The sequence below is a fragment of the Sprattus sprattus genome, assembly GCF_963457725.1.
Source record: "Sprattus sprattus genome assembly, chromosome: 12".
In the NCBI taxonomy this organism is placed as follows: Eukaryota; Metazoa; Chordata; class Actinopteri; order Clupeiformes; family Clupeidae; genus Sprattus; species Sprattus sprattus.
Genome location: NC_137910.1, coordinates 25,942,625 through 25,970,072, shown reverse-complemented (window position 1 = coordinate 25,970,072; position 27,448 = coordinate 25,942,625). Strand labels below are relative to the sequence as shown.

The 27,448-nt window shown below is 45.7% G+C and overlaps 2 protein-coding genes across 2 annotated transcripts in view; both read left to right on the top strand.

The window, feature by feature from the left end:
* Nucleotides 1-6,309: 6,309 nt before the first annotated feature.
* Nucleotides 6,310-8,166, top strand: chrm3a (cholinergic receptor, muscarinic 3a; the record flags this gene model as incomplete). The annotated part of the gene is made up of 1 exon (XM_080848621.1): nt 6,310-8,166. The coding sequence occupies one exon, from the start codon at nt 6,310-6,312 to the stop codon at nt 8,164-8,166; it is 1,857 nt and encodes a 618-aa protein (XP_080704747.1).
* Nucleotides 8,167-12,327: 4,161 nt separating this feature from the next.
* fmn2a (formin 2a) overlaps nt 12,328-27,448 on the top strand; it is a gene marked incomplete at both ends in the record, with an annotated part of 41,277 nt that continues 26,156 nt past the window's right edge. The window contains 8 exons of the mRNA XM_080849159.1: nt 12,328-12,576; nt 12,877-14,482; nt 18,322-18,485; nt 21,641-21,760; nt 23,652-23,729; nt 24,195-24,327; nt 24,598-25,045; nt 26,573-26,717. Coding sequence (XP_080705285.1) covers nt 12,328-12,576; nt 12,877-14,482; nt 18,322-18,485; nt 21,641-21,760; nt 23,652-23,729; nt 24,195-24,327; nt 24,598-25,045; nt 26,573-26,717 — 2,943 coding nt within the window. The remainder of the gene's footprint in view (nt 12,577-12,876; nt 14,483-18,321; nt 18,486-21,640; nt 21,761-23,651; nt 23,730-24,194; nt 24,328-24,597; nt 25,046-26,572; nt 26,718-27,448) is intronic.

Sequence of the window (27,448 nt, the reverse complement as noted above, 5' to 3'; positions counted from 1 at the left end):
GAAACAAGCATAAGGTGGCATCTTTTAATCACCCATTATTTAGTGATCAGGATGCAACAATCTTAAAGCCCAGGTGTAAGAGCTTACATTCAAAGTTCATGCCCTGTGGCCACACACTCACACAGACACACACTTGCACGTCTTGTTAAGTCAATTGTTATAAACAGCTGCACTGCTGTATATAGACACCATGGTACAGATCCTCAGGATACAAGAACCCAAGAAGATAAGTATTCTGCATTCCAAAAACATAAATGGGCCCTTACCCACACACACACACACACACGCATATATACACACACATATATATATAGAGAGAAATATAATACAAATATCCAGCTTCTTGCAGTGATGGACAGCTCCATTTGTGTGTGTAGTGCGTCTGGTGAAGCTCATCTCCTGTAGTGCCAGAAGGCTCTGTCAGCATATGTAACACAGGCTCTCAGAGTGGGCTGCTTATACATTCAGCATGGTTTGGCAAGGGAGAGCACCTGCTTCAGACAAGCATACTGTAGGCTGCTACTGTCAGTGTCCAGATGGTTCTGTAAACTTTTCAAGGAAGCACTGAGTTTTTGAGCCGATATGTGCAACGTGTATCAAGTCTGTTGGCTGGCTGTGTTGCATGGCTGGATGGCTGCTGATGATGGGAGGCTGGGCTGGTTTATTTACAGATCTGCTGAGGCTGGGGACTGTCCTGGGGACCGCAGTGTGCCGTAAGACCAGAGAAGTGCAGCTGTGAATGAGCCGTGAAGGTCCCTCAGTCACGGTTCTCATCTGTGCGTGCAACCCCCTTCCCCGCCCCCACCACACACACACACACTGACAGACACACACAGAACTACTCATTCACAGATTCAAATACACATTTACTCACTAAGTCTCACATACAGTCATGTAAACACACAGTGTTTGAGTGTGTGTTCAAAATGTATGTGTACACTCACGTCCCTCTCACACTCTCCCCCATGCTGTGTAACTCACCCACCCAGACAAACACCCTTTTTTACTCACATACGCAGATCCATGCACACTCCACCGTCCTCCCCTCCAGAGGCACCGGCAGAGCCTTGGTGACACACACACACACACAGCTGTAAATGGCATGAATCATACGTGCTTGTGAAGGCAGGGAGAGAGGCAGACATGTGGCCTATCACAATAATCCCACTCGCTTGAAAAAAAAAAAGATTCCATTCTCTGCGGACTGTTTACACTGGAGCCAGTGTGCGTTTCATCTCAAGGAGGTGTCTACGCTGTAGACCAGGGTACACACACACTGCCTTTTAAGGCCTGTGTACAATTCAGTGTGATGAGGTCCAACAGCGGTAGGAGCTGCAGAGAGGATGGTGGAGAGAGGAGGAGTGGGGCTGGGGGGTTGATTCTGTGGGCTCAGATGATAACGAAGACCTCAGTGTGAAACTTAAACTGAGCTTGCAGTTTTTTTGCATATGTGAACCTACACAAATGTTGTCTTTCAGACACTTGCACACTCTAATCTGTAGATGGAAATACTCTTGCTTGCTGAGCCCTGTAGTGAGGGGATGAAATGCTGTACAGACGCAGATGTATTTGTGCAGTGTAAGGGCTTTCTGTAGACACTAACTCAAGTTGAATTCGTTGGAATTGGTCCATAGAAGTAAAGTTTATGTAACATTTCAGATATATCTGCATTTTAATATACCGCTCTGCATTATGCATGATATTAAATGCCGTAGGGGATACTTTCATAATGCAACAAGGGTACTCTGAGGGTGGATCAGTGGAAGGACTTGGGAAGTGGAGGCAGGGGTGGATACAGGAGCTGGTGGTCCAGGTCTTGAGAGATGAGCACTTGGGAGGGAGGAGAGGAGTCTCCACAGTCCACTGGGCTGCAGGCCGTCCTACAGGATATGACCTCTGTCTACAGGAAATGTTAAATCCCATGATCCTTTTGGAGTGGTCAGGGATGAAACTCGAGACCTGTTTGTGTAACCATGCACACTCCCACACTCATATACCCTCCCGCCCCACCGGAGCCTCCCACAACCCTGCCACACACACACACACACACACACACAGGGTAAATACTATTGGTCATCGACGTCCAGAAGTTTTTACCGCCTGTCACATTAATACAGAAGACATGCCTATACCATTCATAACCTTGTTGTTTCCCCATAGATCTCTAATAAGGACAATGTTGACCTCGACTGTACACCACCCAGCCACAAAAGCTACTGTTGGAAAAACAACAGCCTCATATATAATGATTTCCAAGCACCGTTAATTCATCTTGTTTGGAAACGGGCATTTGAAAGTTCCTGTTTACAGGAGCCGGTGCCAATGTAAGCATTCCTCCGAGACGTGGTTCTGGTGAGAGGGTAATATACTCAATCACTCACAAAGCAGCCCCAATAAAGACAGGCTGCCTCACAATGCCTGCTGCAATAACAGCAGATGAGAAAGGTTAAGCAGAGAAATCACAATCACAAGTCTCCTGGAATTAAGGTATGGCAGAGCCCAGCGCAGCTTCTCTTTTCAAAGCATCAGCAGGCTTAGCTGCTCCCTCCCGAACGCAAGACGAAATCCGCTGCATCTCAGCTACCTCTACAGCAGAGTTACTGTAGCACAGTTTACACCAGGTGAAAAAACACCTCAACTCATTTTTGAACTTCTCAAAAACAAACGCTCGGATCAGATACATCTAATGGCTGTGTACTTTCAAAATACCTCGGCCTCCAACAGATGTCGAGGCAGTCCGGAGAGCAAACACTGTGCCATGTCTCGAGAGTGTTTTTGTTGTTGCGAGAGAGCGGCGCACTATGCTGAGCAAAGCTTCCTTCTGCTGTGGCCAACTCAGATGGATGGCCTCCAAATTCCAAACAAGGAGCATTAGTGGTGAGTCAGTCGAGATGGACTCAGGTTGCCCTTGCATGAGGGGAATGCGTCCTGGACATCTTTTGGAAAGCTCAACTCTGCTGGCTCGCATTACAGTATTATTTGCATAGAGAGGTTGATATAAAACACAGGATCAATGATTCCACTGGCTGGGTAGGAAGGCCTGTTCACGTGCCCTTACTACAGCTGGATTGTTTAGTAGTATGGATTTCTCCGTGTATCGATCACCGTAGTATCATGGTCTCCTCTTCCACTTTCCAGCCGTGGTCGGCACAGTAAGAAGGTAACGGGTTTGTGTACAATGGTTTTCCTGGAAATGGGTCGGAGAGGGAGGAAGCGTTCAGGAGACTGTGCAGTGAATGAAAAGGATGTGTCTGTGGTGCTGCTTTGTCATTTGAAGCCCCCTGTCCATGGCAAGAGTAAAGGACTGTGCTTTCTCTATGCTGGTTGTATTTCCCCGTACGTCCTGGTGGCACCTCAGGAGATACTTAGCTAATAATAAGCAAACCCGATGAGCTCGACTGAGCTTGGAGATGTTGCCGGCTCCTCGACCAGGTGCCTGTCACCTCGCCGTGACAAATGACTGAAATGTCAGAGCTCAGACTGTGTCGCGATCCAGAGAATGAGTATTGATCGGCCCCCTCTCCAAATATATTCCACTGGTATTAAACACTGGAAATGCCATTGCAACACAAAGGGAAAAACTATTTCCCCTGTTTAACTGCAGGAGGACCGGGACAACCAAGGAGGAGTGGGCACATGGAGAGATTAAAAACAAAGAAGACATAGATCAGTACAAGGCAGGCGGTGAGAGAAAGAGGTAGAGAGAGGAGAGGAAAGAAGGAAAGTGGGGCAGAGTCAGAATTGAAACAAGGAGAGGAGAGGAGAGTTTGCTCTCACTGGTTCACTCATCAATTATTCTACCCCTAAGCCTGCAACCTCAGTTTTAAATCCATTATTCCATAGATTGTCTGTTGATTTATTTCCCAGGATCTGGGGATCTTTACATTATGTTGGCTTAGTTACTCTGTCCATGGTTACTTAAACCATAATTCAATCCCTATCTATTTTATTGATTTTGCTGGGCGTTATTGACAAAATGTGGTATATAAGGCACTGTTGGTCGAAAGCCGCTTTAGAGTTCACATTAGTGATGCGATTAATTAAACTGTCATTAATTTGATTGATTGCGTGTGTGTATCATTTTGTGCATGCGTACGTACTTGTGTGTGTGTGTGTGTGTGTGTGTGTGTAAACGCGTGGGTGCATGTGTGTGGCATTTAAATCATGACATTCACTGGCCTCCCTCACTGACCCTTGGAGGTATGTTATTGTGTGTGGGTGTACGTTTCTGAATAGAGATGATCACGTTTCCCTCCAGAGGAAGGGAGAAACTGTGCACTGTGACATTTAGGTGCATCTCCAGGGACCAAAACACAGAGCCAACATCGCCTCAGAGGGCCCAGAGAGAAACGCTTCACAGGCTGCTCTCCCATTCCTATGTTCCCCCTAGTCCTCCATTTAAATATTAAACAGCCGAATAAATAAGTTGTCTTCAGCTTATTATTTATTATACACTAATGTCAAAAATGTTGTGTGTGTGTGGGTTCCTGTATGTATGTGTGTGTGTGTGTGAAGAAGTTCCTTGTGCACTCCCAGAGGGAGTGTGCTACCCAGGACAGGTGGTCTTATTGATGATGGGTCATCACTAGTGCAGCTCCCCACACACACACACACACACACACAATCCCAGAGGGTATATTACCATGACTGCAGACTTCGAGCAGTCATTGATGCAGCTAATGTATGTACAGTTCAGCTTCACGGCTGTGTGTCCGATCGAAAGCTCAGACAGAAAGAGGAAAATCCAGTGACGTGTCAAATACATCTTCTTTAGACAATATATGTATACATATTCTTTATACTTTATACATAATTGATCATTTAATCACTCAGCTATCTAATACTCTTTTTCTTTGATGCACAACCACACAGCAGATGTCAGGCCAGCAGTGCCACCCTGGGTCCCTCTCACTATCTGACTGCATGGGTGTCTGTTTGACAGGCCTCACTAACTTAATGGCCACAGATGATAGCTTGATGAGGCCTGTAGAAGATTCATGATGAACCTTTTCAAAGCAAAATGTGCTGTGTGCCAAGACCTCCCATTTTGAGCTTAGAAGGTGTGAGTTTTATAATGACATATCCCTGATATGGATAATACCACACAATTAATATATATGACTCAGTGTGCCATCTGGAAACACTGCCTTGCTAAGATAACACGCAGGCAGACAGCAGAGCCTATAAAACATCTAGAGCTTTGTGTGTGCGCGTATGTATGAAAGGTAATGTCTATCATAGCCAAGCACAGTTAGAATATGACCCTGCTCTCAATTCAAGTTCATACTTGGAAATTGATTTCTGAAAAACACAAGAGCCCCCATCCCAGCACCCTGCCAATCCTCCCCGCCTTTCTCCTCTCCCCTTGTGAACACCTCTCCTCTCAACTCTTCACCTCCTCTCTCTGCAGTAAGTCAGTCCCTGGAGGTGAAGGCTTGGAACATTTGGTCAAGAGTTTCTGCCAAAAGAGTGAGTTTGGCTCAAGGTTTTTGCCTTTGCTTTTGCTTAAGTTGGGGGTTATGTTATTGTCCTCACTGCAAATATGAATCATTAGTGTTATTCTGTGTATGTGTGGTGAAAGTGTATCCGTGCGTGAGTGTGTTACTTGTGTGTGTTTATATATTTTTCGGTTGAAGAGGGAGATATCATTTTTTTTAAGACAAGATATCCCTGTCCTTGGACTGAGTCCAGGCACATTCTATTCTCTGCCTCTCTCAATAAGATTAACACACTATCTATGAATGGGGGGCGAGGAGGACACCCTCCCATATAGCGGCCACCACTGCTGAATTTTAATGATGTGCGCATACGCAACGCACGTGTATACACTCAGGACTCATCTTGTTGGCTTGTCAGCCTCATATCTTGTGGTTATTGCAGATGACATGTTCAATGTATTTTTTATGCAAATATTTCATTATTTGTGTATTCAATTCTTCACACTGCAATTTGATGTGTTCATGCCTGATATCTTTGTCAGATTTGTGAATACTGAAATACTTAGTTGGTCAAAATACTTGCATCTATTAGCATGATTTAGCAATACATATTCATGTGTTGTTTTTTTTACATGAAAATTACTACTAGGGCATTTTTAATTTATTTTTTAATGTCAACTTCCAATGCCTCCAGAGACAAATCATTTTACTTTTAAAAGCAGTTTGAAACATATTGACCATCTTGCTGTCTACAACGCAAGTGATGGAGGCTGTGTCAGTAGCTACACCTTGTGGACAGAATGGTGAACAGCATTTCCTTTTTTCAGAGCTCCTTTTCTCTTTTCTCTGTTTCAGAATATGCAAGGACCTCATGATGAATGCAAACAGCACAGAACCTGGCTCATACCTTGCTCCAAGCATAGCCGAAGCAGCCATTTACTCCGAGATCACCTCCTGGACAGAGGTTCCAGGTAGAGAAGACAATATCTCCTCCCCACTCCTGCACTCATTCTCCAACCTGACTGGCCTGTTCTTGGCTAATGGAAGTGGCAGTAAGGCACCAGAACAACAGTATGAGCCTCTTGGGGGTCATACCATCTGGCAGGTGGTTCTCATCGTGTTTTTCACCGGCCTACTCTCCCTAATGACCATCATTGGGAACATCCTGGTCCTTGTGTCCTTTAAGGTCAACCGACAGCTCAAGACTGTGAACAACTACTTCCTGCTCAGCCTGGCTTTTGCAGACCTCATCATTGGGGTGATCTCGATGAACCTATACACCACCTACATAGTCATGGGCCACTGGGCAATGGGGCAATGGGCGTGTGACTTGTGGCTAGCCATCGACTACGTGGCCAGCAATGCATCGGTGATGAACCTACTGGTCATAAGTTTTGACCGCTACTTTTCCATCACTAGGCCACTGACCTACCGCGCCAAGAGAACCACCAAACGAGCAGCTGTCATGATTGCTCTGGCATGGTTAGTGTCCCTGGTCCTCTGGGCCCCGGCCATACTGTTCTGGCAGTACTTTGTCGGGGAGCGGACAGTTCCATCGGATAAGTGCTACATTCAGTTCTTGACAGAGCCGATTATAACCTTCTGCACCGCCGTGGCAGCTTTCTACCTGCCAGTGACGATCATGAGCATCCTGTACTGGAGGATTTATAAGGAGACAGAGAATCGATCCAGGGAGCTGGCCATACTCCAGGGTTCAAGTGGGAGGTTTGGCAGTGAGAGGCCGCACTTCCACCTCCGCTCCGCTGGAGGGAGCTCCAGGAGCTGCAGCAGCTTTGAGCTGGCCCGGCCTGTGCCGAGACACAGCTCCATGCTTGGACTCTCGGGGCGCTTCCACTGCTGGTCTTGGCGGCCCGGCCGTGGGGCCAGAGGGCGAGGCCACGGCGAAGGAGAACAGGACCACAGCAGCAGTGACAGCTGGAACAACAACGATGCCGGGATCTCGGCCGATCATTCGGGCTCGTCGGACGAGGACGACAGCAGCGTGCCCACCACACGCGCCATCTTCTCTATCGTGCTGAACCTGCCGGGCATGAGGGCTGCCGTCAACTCTCAGGTCACCTCCTGCGAGGACCTTGATGCCGCGTCTGAAGAAGATCCGCTTCGGATTGGGGAAGAGGAGGCCGAAGAGACGGATAGTGTCTCTCCGACAGTGAACAACGGTAGCGGCAGGGACAGCTACCACCAGCGCTTCACCTCTAAGATTCCGAAAGTCCAGTCTATGCCTGCCATACAGTCTTCATCCGCGAGATCAGAGCCCACTGCCAACACCAGTACCACCAAATCACCCTCTGTGCCCATCTCGTTCAAAGAAGCAGCTCTCGCACGGCGATTTGCGGTGCGAGCGCGAAGCCAGATCACCAAGCGCAAGCGCATGTCTCTGGTAAAGGAGAAGAAAGCAGCCCAGACCCTGAGCGCCATCTTGTTTGCATTCATCGTCACATGGACTCCCTACAACATCATGGTCTTGGTCAACACCTTCTGTCAAGACTGCATTCCACAGTCCCTGTGGGATATAGGCTACTGGCTGTGCTATGTCAACAGCACAGTGAACCCCATGTGCTACGCCCTCTGCAACAAGACCTTCCGGACCACCTTTAAAATGATCCTGATGTGTCGCTTGGACAAGAGAAGGCGTGAAGGGAAACAGCCACTGCAGCAGAAACAGACGGTCAGATTCCACAGAAGGTTACCCAGGGACTCTACATAGACTTGACATGAATGCTGAACATACATACAACAGCTGCTCTGCAGGATTAATCTGAATGTGGATTAACATACTGTATATTTGCTGGTTCAGGGCTGTGGCCTTCATGGATGAACAGAACAAATATTTTTGGAGCCTGTGACCTGTTCACCTTTGTCGTGCAAATTTGAGGGCAGAAATGACTGTTGCTAAACGGATATACCAAGAGAACACGAAGGGGCTTTTGACACTGTAGTGGAAAATCTGCTTGCTGTCTCTACCTAAAAGGATTACCAGATTTCAATTTGGTGGGGATTATTGCCCCCCCCCCCCCCATCAAATTTTCAGCCAAGTCTCACAGAAGTGTTACTTTTTATGTCAAGCTCCTAAAATATTGGTTTGAGTAGAAGCAGGTTTACTGCTCCGAGAGCTGGAAGTTAATACCACTGAACATAACAAAGTCACAAACTCTTTTTCGGCTCATGTTTAAATGGCTAGATGAAGCCATAACACTTTCCCATGAGTTTCAAGTGTTTGAAGGAAAACCTGCAAGGAACTGTGTGAATTTTCACTACCAGTCTTTTCTGTGGACAGATTGAAAAAAGACTTCAAAATGTAATTGGTAGCCTAAATATAATGTGTTCTGGGCATCTCGAGCCATGGTAGAGCAGTTTACGTTTTTCTGTTGGTTTGGATAAATCTTTGATTTTTGACAGTACTCTGTACAAGCTGCTCTAGTGTTATGTGTGTTTTGCTGTTTACATGGTTTGAGGCAAATACATCAAGTATTTCAGTAATTGTTTAAGTATCAGAAAATTGTGTGGATATTGCTGGTATTTGTACATTTTGGGTGATCTGTATTTGATAAATGGGATAGATTATGCATTGACTATGAAGTGTACTCCCTTGTTTTGGGAACTAAGTGTTTTTGAACATACTAATGATGAAGATTATTGGGCACATTCATTCAAATTCATGCCAACTATTACTTTCTAAGAATGGTACCGGTAGCTAGCTGCCATGACAGAATCCCACCATATTTTAAATAATGAAGATATTGTTTTGAAGGTTGTTTTAATTTATTTGACCATAAAGCACATCTTACAACTCCCAAATGATGAACTTTGAGCTGAAACTTGTAGGAGGTGCTGTATTAAAGATCTTGCCAGCCTGATATTGTCATTCATAATTATAATGATTGTTCTAAGAAACTCCTATCACAAATATTTTCTGAAATGTACATTATTTTGACATGGTTCAGTGAATTGATAGTGTATGCCTCCCACATTAACCCCAGATAAAATGTCTTTATTTTCTTACATATTGTAACTATTTATCATTCCAAACTGATACCCATCCAAGTAGAGTGACTTGAGTTTGGTTGGATTAACCAAGGAATCTGTAATCTCTCTAGCCAACTCAACCAACTGGAGAAGTGTTTCGTAAGAGAAACAGTGCCCTCTGCTGCACAGAAATTTCCCTGCAATTCAGTACGCCGTTTTTTATGGTTTCTCAAATTAGGACGTCTCACAGTGGCAGGAGGAGAAGACTTAGGGACTGAAGTAGTCCATGCCTTATCGACAAGTCAGTATAAGACAATTGATTCAGCCTCACTTAGTGAAAGAGTGAATGCCTTAGACTCTGAGTCAACAGCTCTAGTGAATGTCAATTACAGTGTACAGATGAGGCTGTGAATGCATACCAAAGTGTTCAGTAAATGAGTACATGTGTTTGATGACTGTAGTACTTGTTTCAGCCACTGGTTTCTACTTAATTGGTTAAAAATGTAGATGTTTCATCCTGTTTCCCTCTTGGTGGCTCAATGAGTAAATATAAACATTTCTGACATCAGAGAACGACCAGAGACTAATCCGACATTTGTTAAAACATGGAATATAACTGGTTTATGTTGTTGATGTGTGGTCCAATTCATGTTTATTATGGGACTGATGTCCATTTATTAACAAATATTTCTGAATGTTTACAGAATATCAATGTGACAGTTTGTGAAGTGTATGTATTGAAATTGCAGCTCCGATGCCAATCATTTCTATCCAGCAGTCTTTCCTTTTTGAAATAAATGTCACATTTTTAATGTGATGACTCTGTCTTTAAAGTTAGAGGTATATGGAGTTGATTAGGTTAACAATAATTTGGGTTTCTCAGACTGAATCTGTTTCTTTAATGTTCACTGGTGCTACACCAATTTCAACAAGTTTCGTATCTATTTTTATGCAGGTACAAAACAAATAATTGAAGGAATAGTGATAAACTCTTTCACAGTTCAGGTCATAACCATGTATAATATTGATATAAAATGGAAAAACATAACTACCATCTATCTAGCTTTGTGATAAAATGACATGTGATGCGTAAACCTGGAATTACACAACTATGGAACAATTAAGCCTCCAATGCAGCGAGCAGCGCATATATCATAAATGTACATTTACTGTCAGAGGCAAGCTCACAATTTCAGAAAAAAAATATTCTATGTTGGGTTGTATACGTATTGCTCACTAACACTAACACTCACTACTGAGTACGGTATGCCTTGTATACATGCTCCACCATGGTATAGGGTGCTGGGATGGTGGATGATGGATTAACATACCTTTGTAGGGGTCACTATTACATTCCTAAAGCTCATGGTGCATCACAGTGTGTGTGTGTGTGTGTGTGTGTGTGTGTGTGTGTGTGTGTGTGTGGTGTCAGTGGAAAAGAGAGCTAAAGTGTAAGATGCAAAGAGGACATGTGATGCTGCACTCCCCTATTCATGTGACTGAGGAAGAGGAGCGGCCCAGCATTGATCACAAACACTCATTTGTCCTCCTCACAATCAAGCGGGGGGACCACAGAAGCAAGTAAGTCTGTTTACTCTCCCGTGATCTTTATGTTTCTTTATCATAATGGGAAAATTGCTATATTGTAAATCAACAGCTTGGACAGCTTTGTCTCTGAAACTAATTTAACTAATAAAGCAATTTTAGTTCAATTGAGTTCATTTTCAGCAATCTTTGGTTATACTATCTCTACATAATCACAGCTTTCATTATTACTAAAATATTCCTGGTAACTAAAAAGTAGTTTATAATTTGGTCAAAGGAAATACCTTATTGTTGGAGGCAAATTAATATTATTGCCCAAATTATTTAATATTCTATCTTGTAAAACATTTGTCTTTTATTCTTGTTTTTGCTATTTTGTTGGAATGTTATGTGTTTTATGTCCTATGCTAAAAACCACACCAAGGCTATTTCCTGTATCTGTAAATAAACTTGGCCATTAAAAAGAATTCTGATTCTGATTCTGAAATACTCTATATGATTATTTAGCTGGTCCTGCACACACACAACACCAGAGCGAGAAAAGGGGAGAGCGAACATATACAGTATTACAGTTGATATACGTTTCATAAATGCAATCCTGGTGGAGCAACACATCCTCAGTGCTGTGTCAGAGCTCTGCCGAGGGTCACATCCTGTTTGCTAAATGATTCATGAGAACACACCCCCCCCCCCCCCCCCCCCCCGAGAATCTATTTCTATGATGTAACTTGATATGCAGCATTTTCTGGAATGTTTGTTCAATTGAAAGTAGATGTAGGTTTTTCTGGGTCATTAGACTGTTTGCATGTTAACTCACTTTGTCATTTCGCCCCTTCATGATGCAAGGCTTCCACAGCATCACACACAAGCTTACAGAGGGAAACACCATGGATATTTTTAGCTTCCCAGTCTGGATTGAGAAAGATTATATTCTGCTCTGATTCCCCCCCTCCCTCAGAAATTTTTTAATAATCTGTTATGGCAGGACATCAAATCCTAACAGCAGTAACAGTGATTGCCGTTGTCAGCGGAATGTGGCTGTGCATATATCCTTTCTATGCTTTCAGTTATTGCATATATAAAACATCTTTAAACAAATATGTTAGGTGCATATATATATTCCTAACATATAAAAAACAATAAAATCACCAGAACTAATCAGAAGATTTGTTTGGGCAGAAATATCCCATAGAGAAACTGCAGATAGGATTCTTGAATTTGATCTAAATAAATCACTTATGACCTTTTTGCCATTGTGCATGTATGTCTACTGTGAAGTAAATACTGCTCCATCACTCTTTTGCTATGATCTCATTGGTTCCAGGCAGGCATGTGTAGCAAGTAGTAATGTGATATGATGCAGACCATCCAGACCGTCGAGACCGTCGAGACCCAACTTCCTGTCCTCAGGGAGAGCTTCCACACCACTCCCTTCAGGCAGACAGCGAGGAGGAAGAGCAGCTTATCCAACCTCATCCGGAGACAGCTCCAGCTACAGCAACGACTCACGTCAAAACCGCAGGGCCATCAGCAGACTTCCCAGAACGAGAGGCAACCCACGGAGCATGCTCGGCGCCACCGCTCAGCCAGCAGTCCGTCATGCGAGGCAACGGAGCGAGCAGATGGGCAAGGGAGGGAGAGGGAGCGAGGGGGAGAGAGAGAGAGAGAGAGGGAGAGGGCGCATGCCAGGCTGCTCTCCGCTGCAGCGTCAGAGTCAGAGGCAGAGGCAGCGGCGGTGGCAACGTCACAGGAGCTCCACTCAGCTCTAGAGAGAGAGAGCGCAAGCGTGCACAGGGGGAGAGGATTAGAGCGAGCCAGCGGCAGTACAGCACAGATTCCACTCCCACCGACACAGCCACAGCATCCTCAGCCACCGCTAAAGCCAGAGCTTCACCCACTGTCCCAGCATGGCCTGATCGCAAAGGGAGTCTGGCTGCTGAAAAACATGGGGAACCAGGAGGCCAAGCAGAGGAAGGCGGGCGCTGCGGGGGCAGAGGGTACGGGCAACGTGGTCAGGGCTGAAGATGGGAAGGGAGGCTTTCATAGCAAGAAGTCTCAGAGCAAATCCAGCAAACTAGGAGATTCTGCCAAAAAGAAAGCCAAAGCGGAGTCCACCAAGACCTCTGTCTTCTCCAACCTAAAGAAGGGGCTGTCTCGGGCAAAGGGGGCATCCAGGGAGAGCATTTTGGACGGTGGAGACGGTGGAGCCTTCCATGCTTCTCATCTCGACGGCTCAGAGATTAAAGCCTCTGATGCCAGCCTCTCTGGTGACGAGCTGGAGGGGATGACCGACAGCGATCCTGAGCGACAACAGCCGACCGCGGAGGAGGGCAGGAGCTCGGGGTCAGGGTCAGACATGGACATCTACAGCTTTCACTCAGCCACCGACCATCAGGATCTCCTCGCAGACATCCAGCTGGCCATGTGTAAACACCATGGAGATAGCATCCCTGCCAACCTGCTTACTGCAAATATGCCCCGTGACCCCTCAATCCCAGATGCCCTTTGTGACCTACCCCTAGATCCGGAGACTGGATGTGGAGAGGCCCTGGCAGAGGAGGATGGGACCAGGGTGGAGGTAAGGAGGAATGACACCGAAATGGAATTAAATGCAAGTGTGACTATTGCAGCTCCGGCGTCAGAGGAGTTGGATCAGCTTGGCGAAAGCGGCCCTGAAGTTCCTCAATTGACACTCACGAAGACACCCAGCACTCACAGCCTCCCTGACACAGCTTCCCCCAACACAACCACCAACACAACCACCAACACGTCCTACGAGAGCGCAGATGAGCCACCAGACGAGGAGGCAGGAGGAGCCACCCTCGGCTCCCCACTTGAAAGTGAGGACGGCCATCATGACCTCACCAAGGTCCTACCTGTTGGACTGGAGTGTGTGTTGGAGTTGCCTGACCCCAGGGTGAAGGCAACTGGAGCCGCAGTCCCCATCAGGTCACACAAGAGTGTGAGCAGCATAGATCTAAATGTGGTGAGGGATGAGGATGAGGAGGGTGGCATTAGATATGAAGAAATGGGGTTCCTCTCCCCCAAAAGGAGGACCAGTAGCAGCATCTCCTTCACCCAGTGGGCCTCTGAGAATCCGCAGGGATCTCGAGCTCGGCGGGCGTCCGCTGCAAGCGCGATTGTCAAGCCTTACCCCACCATCCATCCATCATACGTGAAGACCACCACAAGGCAGCTAACCTCCCCCACACACTCTCCAGTGGGCTCCCCAGCTCAGAGTCCTCAAGTCCCCCGCAGGGAGGGCTCCAGCTTGGGGCTCGGGAGCTCCAGGGCGGAGAGGTGGAGGGCCCAGAGACAGAGGTCCAGCAGCATTGCGGGACCCATTAGCTACCCATCAGACTGGGCCGGACGGTTCGCGTGCCTGCGGACTGGTTCAGAGGATGGACAGGAGCTATCGCAGGAGAAGGTCCCTGAACAGAGTCTTGGCACCAGACGCACCTCCTCTTGTCTACAAACATACGGCGGAGGCTTTTCTCTGGACGTATTCTCTGGTGAGTCTGCAGCCTTGAGTTAATTATTGTATAATATGAAGGCTTTATATGCCTGAGAAAGCAGCAGAGTCGATTAAATTGGATTTTATCATCTATCAAAATAACCCCTTGACTGGCTCATGAAAGTCAGTTATTCATGTATTGAAAACACAATGAATTTAATGAAGATCCTTAAGAAAATGTAATGGAATGCCTAATGGTTCATCATAATGAGATGATTCTAATCTAATCTGCAGAAAACCACACGAGCCTGTCGCTCACGTGTAGAGTACAGTGACACTGCCCCAGGTGTTTCTCCCCTCCTCTCCTCTCCTCTCCTCTCCGCCCCTCCCTTCAGTCGTTCTCTCTCTGTCTTCAGTTCCTGTGATGAGTGCTGGAATGTCAGGCTGCTCGGTGGCTGCCGGCTAAGAGGTCTGGGTTTCTGCATGGCTGCCCCTTTATGCCACAGGAAGCCTCCGCTCAGCACACACATGCTCATGCCTCTTCTCTTTCCCTTATATACACACACACAAACACACACACACACACACATACACACAAACACACACACACACACACACACACACGGTTCCCTCATTCGCTCACTGCTTGGCCAGCCAGCCCACACACATGTACACCCCAGACTCCTGCAGGTCACACAGAGGCCTTAAAAGGGGTCACATGAGGACCACAAAGAAAGGGTAGAGAGAAGGAGGGTGGGAAAGTCAGAGAAAGAGGGGGAGGAGGGAGGAAATCGGTTTCTTCTTCCACTAGATTTGTCTACTACAGGATCCGACTGGTGTTAGTTTAGATTATCTTACACTTTTATTATTGATTGTTGAAACCAGTTTTGCTCACTTTTACTCCCTCAGCTGTGCATCTAGTTGGTCTGTGCGCCTGACTGCACCTAGCCTAGTTGTGTAGGGTCTTATTTTTGACTTCTAAATGTATTTAATTATTGAAGGTTCCATAATGTCATAGGCCATGCTATGTATGCAGGACTGTTTACTGCTGTGATACTGGTCAAACTTTCCCACATAAATTAAGATTTTTCCATTAGAACACGGTTTCCAGGCTGTGCCGTCACATCCATTATAGAAGCACACCATTTTGTTTGACCTCCAACCTAAAGTTCCCTGAATTTTTCCTTGAAACAGATCCCCTGCCAAACATTATTATGGTCCTTATCAAATTGAGCCAGAATAGTATGGGAAAACAGGCATTCTAATATTCTATTCTGTTTGTCACTAGTGTTTTTCAAGCGCTCATTCCATCCCTCTGCAAGTTGACTACAAAGGCTCTGATTTCATGAAACAAATCAACTGCAGCCTGGGTGAATCTCTTCCATTAGGTCCAGTTAATACTTCATTCTTAAATGACACTTTCAGGACAGAATTCATGCATACTTCACTTGTAAAGCACAGAATACACTGTATACATAAATTATATGGTTAGTGCAATATGATCATTTATGTGTACAGTCTATGAACTAACAGGGATTTCTGCCAAGCACTCAAACGCAAGAACGCAATTTAAGACTACTTAATCTGTTTTCATTTAGCCACTCAAACAAAAATTTGGATCACCGAAGAATGTTACAACAAAACATAGATCACATGCAGCAGGTTTCCATTCCTCAAAGGCAGGGGAGCATAAGGTGAACACCCACTGCAGTCTGGGGCCAGCAGGACTCTTAACAACCAGTGAGCTTCATGTGGAGAGCATAACAATGTTAATCAGGAGACTCAAACCCCAACTCTGCACAATGTAAAAAAAAAGAATTGGGCAGAGTGTCTAGCTCTGCGTTAAACTGGGATGAGTAAAGTGGCTGAGTGGCATGCAGGGATGATGATGCCAATTATGGAAAAAGCGGAACGTGTTTTAATGTTCCAAAACAGTGTCCAATAATCACCAAATTTGTCTGACAAAGGAGAAGGTGCTTATGACATGTGCTATCAAACATTGATCGCTATTTTGGAACATTAAGCCACGGTAAGCCTTCTCCTTCTACTGAGTTTCAATGGGGAGTAAAACGCTTAAGGTAGGATCACATCCATAGCATACACATAGGATTTCGTCACAAGACACCGTAAAACAACACAATTAAGTTGTAGCTAGGTGTAGCCCATATCAAAGAAGTAGCTCAAGGATTTTTTAAATAGCCTAAGCATCATCTGAAAATAATGTAATTCATACTAGGCCTACAAGGGGTTACATGTATAACAAACATCAACAGTATAAGGAAAACCTGGGATTGTCAGTCGCGTAATTGACCAGAAAAATCATCTCAGCCACTCTCCACTGGTCCTACTCGCCTGGATGTTAAAAGCAGGCTTGCTCTGAGACCTGATCAAAGGTGATTCAGGTACAAGACACTCCACATCAATCATTATAATATAAACAGCCTAGTCTGCAAAGCTCACATACTGAATCATCGCAGGCCGTGCGTGGGCTGGTAACCTACATAAAGAAACTTGTTTGGTCGATTCGTCGTGCTAGCTGATCCAAGACATTATGATGCTGTTGAAGTAGTGTAGTAGTGGCCATGACATACGACGTGTCTGTTAAATTATATATCTACAATGTGTTAAATTACTGAATTTATCTTTTGCTAAAATATATATCAAAGTTACTAGCCCCAAAGGCCTTGCGGAGTTGGTGAGCTAACTTGGTTTGTTACCATTTTTCTAAAGCCACTCAGTCTGGCAAATACCGTGATTTGACAGTTAGCCTATGCGTATATCTGTTTCTACTCTTACCTTAGTTTTTTTCTTTGTTTTCCCCCTTTCATTCACTCTTCACTTTCTCTAGCTATATCCAAATACGGCAGTGTAATTGCCTACTGAAATGTAGACTTGGAGGTGGAGCACGTTGGACGGTTCTAAGGAACAATTCACGCTGTGCAAAGTCATACAGGGTGTTGCTAAACTGCGCAGGCACTTTTAACATTGGTAATGCAAATGGCTCAAAACATGCACCTTTAAAACTTCAGTGTGGTTTGATAATGACAGTGAGAGGCTGCTCCCTCGTTGGCACGTTAGTTCGCAGACCCAATCACAGCTATAGGACAGTTAGCTCCATTGTACCATCACATCACGATAAATGTAGCCTATTTGTGCCATTTTGATTTGATGTGTTCCTAATACCATATCAGTTGCCAATATGTCATATTCTGTGTATTATTATAGACATGCAGCACTCAGACATAAACATATTTCAAGGATCATCTGGTCGTTCATTTCAATCATCTGGGGTCAACCAGTGACAGGGTCTGTTGGTCTGGTCAGAAATATTAATCTCTTAGATTATGAGAGTTTTATATTAATCCCAGTTTGCTGCTTGTCTCATAATACATTTTTTCTCTGCAATATGGCAGATTCATTTGGGACAGCTGTTTTGGTGTTTATTTTTAAACTTTTTTTTTTAAAGGCTTCTACAGTGCCAAGTATTTTGATTTGTCTTGATTATTACAAGGATGTTAGGCCTCAAAGTAGTTGGGTACTTAAATATGAGAGTATTAGATTTGTGCTCGACTGATAGATAAGTGATGTTTTTACGGCTAGGCCTTCTGAAACTGCACACTCACGCTCCTCCTTGCCTGTGGTAATGATGCTGTTATGGATGAATGATTGTTTTGGTGCATGGTCTCCAGCTAACCAGTAGCTGTCACTGCTCTCTTAGACCAAGTAGGTGGGGGATGAGTATTCCATGCCAAACCTCTCAATATTTTCACTTTTTGCATTGTAACAATCCCACTCTGATTTTGAACACTAGTTCCTTATTAGACAGGCCTCCTTTTAGCTGTGTGTGTCTCTCTCTCTCTCACTCACACACTCACAGTCACTCTCTCTCCCTCGCAGGTCGTACTCTGTTGGAGCGTTGTTTGGCAGGGGTAGAAGTGCCCCCTGAGGAGGTCGAGACGTTGTGCTCCCGCTTCCTGGCCCTGGGGATCCTCCAGCCTTTCAGCCACTGCTTCAGGGGGCAGCTCCAAGAAGGAGGCGTGCCAGATATGCGCACCTTCAATGTAAGACTAACAGCAGTGTCTCCATGCCAACGAGAGGCCTGTCACCAGACATATCAATCAATGATGCACAGTGGTGTCTGCTGCTAACAAAATAATGTTGGCAAAGATCTTTATCTACCTATTTTTCTCTCCAGATTTCTCTTGGGGAGAAGTTTGTTCTTTGCCAGGACTGAGCTTGTGCATATGTAGCACTGAATAAAGTCACAGGTTCTCATCATCACACTTCATTAAACGCCTCCACACATTCAGCTCCCCTCTCACCAGGATGCAGCATATGATAACTGTATGTTCTCCTGGAGCTGGTGTGTGAGAGATAGAAATAGATAGAGAGAAAGAGCGGAAGGAAGGAAAAGAAGTGTGTGTGTGTGTGTGTGTGTGTGTGTGTGTGTGTGTGTGTGTGTGTGTGTGTGTGTGTGTGTGTGTGTGTGTGTGTGTGTGTGTGTGTGTGTGTGTGTGTGTGTGTGTGTGTGCTGGAGCAGTGTTCAGAGATCTTTTTGCGTCTTGATCCCAGTGCAGCATGAGATTTATATTCTGTGTGATAAGAATCTGTTCAGTTCTGTTCTGTTCATGTGGTTGAACAAGAGAGGGAGAGAAGGAGAGAGGAGAGAGGAGAGAGAGAGAGAGAGAGAGAGAGAGAGAGAGAGAGAGAGAAGGAGAGAGGAGAGAGGACAGAGGACAGAGGAGAGAGAGAGAGAGGCGGAAGGAATTCTTGAGTGTGTTTGCCTCAGCCTCATCCAGTCCCTCAGAGAGCTTTATCGTCACATTTTGAACATTATGCTGAGGGGCACTGTTTCTTTTCAAACGATTTGTACATTTTTTTAATGAGACTAAATGTTGTGCATCTAAACCTTATGTCGTCAGTCAGTGTTAGAGATTGCCATTTTGTGATTCATTTCAAAATAGCCTGATGAGTGGAGTTCTTCCGATCAGCCAGGCAGAGCTGATTATATTTGAATAGATTAGTGTTTATCTCCTACTTCCCACCTCTCGCTCACACACACACACACACACACACACACACACACACACTCACACACACACACACACACTCTCTCTCTCTCTCGCTCTCTCTCACACACACACACACACACACACACACACACACACACACACACACACACACACACACACACACACACACACACATACTCCCTCTCTCTCTCGCTCTCTCTCTCTCTCTCTCTCTCACACACACACACTCTCTTTCTCTAACACACACACACACACACACACACACACACACACACACACATATACACTCACACACATTTATATTTGCAAATGCAAATACACATTTCTACATAGACCTACAAACACATGCATAGAAATACACACACCGGTGGTCAATCAAAAATATGCACACAATGACAGACACACACACACACACACACACACACACACACACACACAAACAAACCTGCATAACAAACACAGAGAAGGACATATTCAGTCATGCCTCATTTATTCATTCAGGCACTGCACAGTTACACACACACACACACACATACACACACACACACACACACACACACACACACACACACACTCCAAGACACCCACACATCTGCTCTCCCAGCTCATCTGCTGACACGGTTACGTAAGAGCTCCACGTGCCTGGCCTCTCTGTGGCTCGTGTCCAGCTCAAGGCGCTCTGTCTCTGGGTAAGCTGAGCGTGCCAGAGCCTCTCTGCTCCCAGCCCTGCAGCTCATCATGGCAGCAGGCTTTTTTTTCTGCTCTTTATGGGGACTGTAGAGGGTCTGCTTTTCCCCTGTGCTACCTCCCATAGACATACAGGGACACAGACACACACACACACACATGCGCGAGTGCTAACATGGACATCGTTACTCATGCATACTTGTGCAAACACACAAGCGAGTGCTTGCACATCATCACACATTCATTCTAGGCAAAATGGATGATCGCTCATGCATACAAACACACATGCGCTAAGATACAAGCATGCAAGTACCTCTGTTCTCAAAGTCATCTTATTTCCTCCTTTGTTTTCTTTTATTTTCATCTTTTTTTTTTGCTTTTGGATTAAATTGCATCACACATGACCTGCTCAACAGCTGGCTGTAGATGCAGACTAGATATTTGTAATGTAATACTAACCCATTATGTTACAGGAGTCCATTATCTCTGTATGTTGTGGACTTCTTGTGCAGTGCATTTGAATGATAATGAGGTATGTCCTGTTCTGTATATATATATATATATATATATATACTGTACAGTACTCCCCCCTCGTCATGGACATATAATCATCCAACACTGATGCATACAGGAATGCACTCATCGTCCTACTGGTGATGTTTCTGTGTTTGATACAGTTTAACCGCCTTCAGCTCATCCTCACACAGGCCCAGCACTGATCTGCCTCGTAGTAAATACCGTTTGTACTATTAGTTGAGATATGACACTTCAAAGATTGGCTCCTTACATCTCTCCAGAAAGGTTTTCCTTATGTGCACATTAATACCATTGTCAGTTCAGAAAGAAAACAATTGAACCTTCGTAGACTATCTTTCTCCTCCTCTGTCTCTGTATCCCCCTCTCTGTCTAACCCTGTCTTTTTCTCCAGCTGATACACACCCCCTCCTTTTTCACAGCTCTGGTTCGGGATCATGGTTGTTAACGCGGCTGTTTATTTTTAGTCATCTGATTAGTCACACACTTAGTTGCACAATGGGGACTGTGTGCAGTTGCGAGCGCAGGGAGCCACTAAGCGTCTCTGCCGAGGGCTGACAGCCTCATTTTTGTCTGGGCTGCAATCTCAGAGATGTCATCACAAGTGATCTCATGCTACCAGCTCCACCGTCGCTTTCCATTACCGCTCTCACAGGCTCCTATCCTCTTATTATACAGGAAGCGCTCTTTTTCTTTTGATCAATGATGTTAAGAACACGATGCAGCTAAATGTGATACTGCATGTGAGAAGCACACCTGTCTCATTTCACCTCTATCCTCTTCTCTCCTCTCCTCTTCTCTCTTCTCCTCTGCTCTCTCTTCTCCTCTTCTCTTTTCTTCTCTTCTCTTCTCTTCTCTCCTCTCTTCACCTCTGCTGTCTTTCCTCTTCTCCCCTCCTCTCTCTCTCCTCTTCTCTCCTCACGTCAGTTCTTCTCACACCTCCTTTCCCCCTCTGTGCCCAGGAGGAGCAGCTGTACACCTGGGCTCCCATCAGCCCCCACCTCCAGCAGTGGGAGCAGCCCATGGGGGCAGTGCTGGGAAGGAGACACACACAGCGCCCCCATTCCGCCCGAGCAGAGCAGGTCTGTGTGTGCACTTAACACACTAGATGTTTGTGAATGGATGTTGAAGGGTGGGGGGTTGAAGCTGAAATGACCCCATCCATGTTCAAAACCAGTGTTTGATAGTGTACATGCGTGTGTGTGTATGTGCGTGTGAGGACATGTGCGTGCTTGTGTGTGAGAGAGAGTGATAGAGTAAGAGAGAGAGTTTGTGTGTATGCTCTGCATGTACATTAATCAAAACTGCCCTTGGCTGTGCCAAGTGCTATTATATGATCCAGTGATAGTCGCTTTTCAAAGGCGCTGGTGCTAACCCTTGCTGTTTCAACATTCTGTTTATGTTACTGTAAATTATGCTACGCTTCTCACATGTGAAGGCCTCAGAGCTAGCCATCTGTGGAGCAAATGTGCCTCCCTTCGCACTCTTTAAACAATTCCGCTGCCCCTACTTTTAAAGCTCAATGATGAATGAGCCTGTGTATTTTATGAGCTGTTGTAAACAGTCTAATTTATTTTATTTGCGAGCGTTTGTTCTTTAAGTTGAAAGTGAACCCAGAGGAAGTTTCTGGCCACGTCTGAGTTCTCAGTAACACTTAAGCCTAAATGTCTTACACCTGCGAAAGCCATTTGCAAGTGATGCATGAACATCTGACTGGGAGCCGGTGGCAGCTACCAAGCTGAAAAGAGGCCCCAAGGTCTAATTAATGAATGGATAAAAGACAAATACTGCTTTTGAAGTTATTAATGAATGAACATATTAATGAAAACAAAATGTGCTTCCCAGCAATTCTACCCTGAAAGTATTAACTCTGAATATTTAACACAATATTCTTAAAAGTCTTACTTTTAACTTAATACTAACTGTCACACCCCTTTTGATGAAAAGTGATATCTAAAGTATATATTTATGTAATACTATTTATGTGAAATGGGTATCTTTTGTGCCATTGATTTGTCAGCCAACAGAGGGCAGCACTTGACCAGGATTCTCATCAGCGAGGAATTCATTGAATAGAAGAGTAAAAGTTATATTTTTCCAAAGAGTCAGTCTAGCACACACATTCCCATGAATCCTTTCATTCACTTTATTAATCATAGGTAAGGCAAGTGTCAACATGGTATTTTGTTTATCCAATTAGGATTCCATTAAGGCCTACAAATTGACAAGTTGAAACACCCATGAACTCATGAACCTTACCAATTTACACACACACAAATACTCAAACACACTCATACACACTCCTACACACATACACACACACACACACACACACACACACACATACATATATACTCATACACAATTGTCATTGTCATCAGGTAGCAGACTCTTCAGCTACAGCAGATGCAGTGGCAGTGACCGAATATAATTACCCTCTTAACGTCACTCTTAAGGCGCTACATGGGCTCAAAGTGAACACAGACCTCATAGCAAGCAGCCTAACTGTATCCAGACCCTTTGTCTGATGTGTCTGTGTGTGCTTGCATAAATGTGTGTCAGAGTTGTGTGTATGCACTCATATTGTGTGCCTCTGCACACACATGTTCGTTCATATGTGTGTCTGTCTAACCACATGCATGGACGTATGTGCGTGCATGTGTGTTTCTGTGTGTATGTCTAACTGTAAGCACGGATGTATGTGTGTCTGTCCAACTACATGCATGAACATATACTGTATATATATATATTATGTGTTCATGTTCCTTTGAGAAGCGATTTATCATATGTGTGTCTGTGTGTGTGTGTGTGTGTGTGTGTGTGTGTGTGTGAGTGAGTGTGAGTGAGTGAGTGAGTGTGTGTGCAAATGAGTGTGTGGTAATATGTTTGTATGTCTCGCCATATGTACATTCGTGTGTGTGTGTGTGTGTTGAACTCCTGGCTCTAGCCTGCTCTGCCTGTTCGCTTTTGAAGCCGTTTGAAGCTTTAATCGCGCAGGCCTATGCTCTCCACGAGACTCTCTGGCTGGGCTTTCTGGAGCCCGGGGAGCCAGTGAGCGAGCGCGAGTCTAGACTTTTGGACTTCCGTGACCCCATCTCATCTGGGTGTGCAACCCAATCGTTCCTCTGTTGTGTTTTTTTTCCTCCGCCTTTCTCTTGGGATGTGGCGAGTTGCCTTAATTTGGTTTGTCTTCATTCTCCCCTCGTCCGGGAAATGGTGGTAGATTTCCCGATCAGGCAAAGTGTTTTTATTTGCTTGTGGGTGACCACATGCGTGCCTTGTTCCTGTTGAGGAAAATGAGTCCCCCCCTCTCTCTGGCTAAAGTATTAGTCTGCTTCCTTGGGGAAGGGCTCTGTTCTTCTCAACTCCCTGTCTATTTAACATGACCGTCTGCCATCTGCTGCCTCACGGTGGCTCAACAGCAAATCTAGTTTAATGTGTTTTGCAATTGACTGCTCTCTGCTTTGGAAGCTCACTGAAATCCTGATCTTGATTTTTCTTTTTTTTTCTCAACAGGACGAAGGCGCGTCACGATCTGGAAATGTGGAAGGTGGGGATTCCGACATGATCCGGCAGCTCGAGGGGACGATACGGGAATTACATGATAAGATATCCAGCTTGGAGAGTCAACAGGTGTCGCTGGAGAGGGGTATTTGCAGTAGGGAGTCGGAGGGAGGGGAGGATGTTACGGACGCACTAAAGCCAGATGGACTGACGGGGAGCAGTCAGCAGGCCAGATCCAGCCAGACATCACCAGTGGAGGAGGCGGTTCCATTTCCAGTGCCTTTGTCAGACAGTAGTCCACCTCCCACCCAGCCAGGGTTCACCTGTACCTGTCAGACTTTACAGCAACCTCCTCCCCCTCCTCTTCCTGGTAAAGACCTTTTTCTCTCTCTACCTCCTCCATCATCTCTATCAGGACTCTCCGCTGGTCCCCCTGCACCACCACCCCCACCCCCACCCCCACCGCCACCACCACCACCACCACCACCTCTCCCAGGAGCTCCAGCCCCACCTCCGCTACCCGGGGGGGCAGCCTGTCCTCCTCCACCACCCCCTCCACCTCTCCCAGGCGCCGGCCCTCCAGGACTACCTCCTCCACCACCTCCTCTCCCTGGCATGGGCCCTCCACCCCCGCCACCCCCTCCTCCTCCTGGGATGGGAGGACCCCCGCCACCCCCTCCTCCACCAGGCATGGGTCCCCCACCACCACCCCCAGGTCCTGGCTGCCTGCCTCCTCCTCCATTCCCCCCAGGAGGGTTTGCCATGGCCATGACCCAGGAGGATGCCCCCCTGAAGGCTGCCATCGAGCCTCCCAGGCCCATGAAGCCTCTCTACTGGACCAGGATTCAGCTACATGCTAAAAAGTAATTACATAGCTCATTGGTTAGCTCTAGTGTGTGCCGATATCTGGTGTGTGTGCGACTTTTCATGTGTGCTTCTGTGTGTCCGTATCTGTGTATGTGTGTGCGAGTTTTGGGTGTGTGTTTGTGCGTGTTTGTTTATTTTTCTCTCTCTCTGTGTAAGTGTTCATGTCATATTAAGATTGATTCATTTTCTAAAGTACTCCTTTCTCTCTGGTAAGCCTGGAGTCAGAAGTATTGAGTTCATGGCAACCCAGCAAACAGTATGAATGTGCATGTCTCTATGCGAGTGAGTTGTCTGTGTGTGTGTGTGTGTGTGTGTGTGTGTGTGTGTGTGTGTGTGTGTGTGTGTGTGTGTGTGTGTGTGTGTGTGTGTGTGTGTGTCTGTGTGTCTGCATGCGTGTAAGTGTGTGTCTGCATGCCTGCTAATTTTTGTCTATGTCTCCATGATCTATGATACATAAGCATTTGTTTATTTGGCCGAATCTTCCATCCACAGTGAATAAGATGTCTGGGTGCACTCAGTTCACATCATGTCACTTTCTCCACTAAGCCCAGAGAGCCAGCAAACTTCTATCCCTCAAGCTGCCCAGCCCTGCACTCCAAATCAAGTCGCCCGCTAAGTAAATAGGGGGGTAGAAACGCTAATATAAATACAAATTTCTAATAACAGATCTCCAGACGTTTCCTCCATGTACAGAGCCTCAGTTTGTATGTTGAGCTCCAATAAACAGGCTAATAAGAAAATGACCCAGCCAGAAGCCCTGGAGGCTTAGGGGTGCCATGGATTTGCTGTAGCTGATAAGGATCAGTAGTTGTAGGCCCTGGCAGAGGGCTCCTGCACAGCAGAGTAACGCTAAGGGAATCACGGTGTAAAATGAGGGGAAGATGTCAGGCGCAGTGTGGTCAACCGCTCCCAGAGTGGGAACAGATGCTGTGGACTCAGCCTTGCACTGGAGGGAGCTGCGTATTAATAACACTCCTGTGTTTGATCCCAAGAACCCAGCAGAAACAGCAGTGGGATCTTTAAGGAGTCAGCTTGGCCTTGGCGACAATCAGTTTTCCTTCGAAAACGTCAGTTCAATGCGATACACTCCACTACAACTCTAGAATGAGACTCTTGTTTTGCCATGTTTCTGCATTCCTGTGCTCCTACAAACATAGCCAAAACATAGCAGAAAAAGGATTTTTGGAAATGCTTTTGGCCCAGACAGTTCATTTCCCTGCATTTTAGTCACTGTACAGTTAATTTCCCTAGATACATCACTGTTTTTCAGTCACTGCACCAGCCTGTGTGATAAGAGCTCAAAACTGTGTCGTACTTATAGATTCTGCCTTAATTTAAAAATAAATAAATCAGTACTCACAAGTAAGTGCATTACAAGACCTACATACAAACATACAACCGAATCTCACACCGTAATTGTCAGTATCTGTCAATGATGGGTTTGATCAAACCACATATAGGGTGTCTCATTTCTAGAAAAGTGAAGATTCTGAAAAAATATGTTTTCTTGTTTACATCCTCAGGGAGGCTAACAAGGCTCTTGTTTGGGAGAAGATTGAAGAGCCGCCCGTGGACTTTGATGAATTTGCTGAACTTTTCTCCAAAAGTGCTGTGAAGGAGAAGAAGAAACCCATATCAGATACCATCACCAAATCTAAGGCGAAGCAGGTAAACCATCACCAAATCTAAAGCCAAGCAGGTATACCATCACCAAATCTAATGCCAAGCAGGTAAACCATCACCAAATCCAGGGCCAAGCAGGTAAAGCATCTGATTTCACTGTCCCAAACAGACGACTCCACTCTGAAACATGCTGAAGCAGGGAAAACAAAGACAACCACAACATGATGGTGTGCACTGCAGGGAATGTTTTCCATCATATTTCCATCGTCCTCACATTCCCATTGTGAGAACAAACACAGTGAATATAGCTGTCTGTCTGTGGTCGTGACCTACTCCATGAGTTACTTCCGTAAAAGTTCCACCAGACATTTCAAAGTCTTTGCCTCAGAGATGCTGATGATTCCAGTTCTTTGGCATCCCGGTGTGTGACTCACACATTTCAACACCATCGGCACCAAAGAGCCAGCGTCGGCAGCTTTGAAGGTGCAGATCACCGCGCCGGCGCTCCGAGAGTCAAGGGATGGTGAGCGAGGATCACACTGGAAGGCACGCTCTTAATGATGTGGTAGATGGAGCTGTAGATCTGGTTAGGGGCCACAGAGGGTCGGTCCCTTTCTTGTTGTTGATGGAGAGATGGTGTGGGGTTGTGGGGGTGGTGGGTCCCCTGCGGAGAGGTGGCTTTGGGGTCTGGATGATTGGGGGGGTGGGGGGTGAAGCGGGGGACGCCAAGTGGCTTCCATGTGTAAGACGCACAGAGGCACAATTATGTGGCCGTG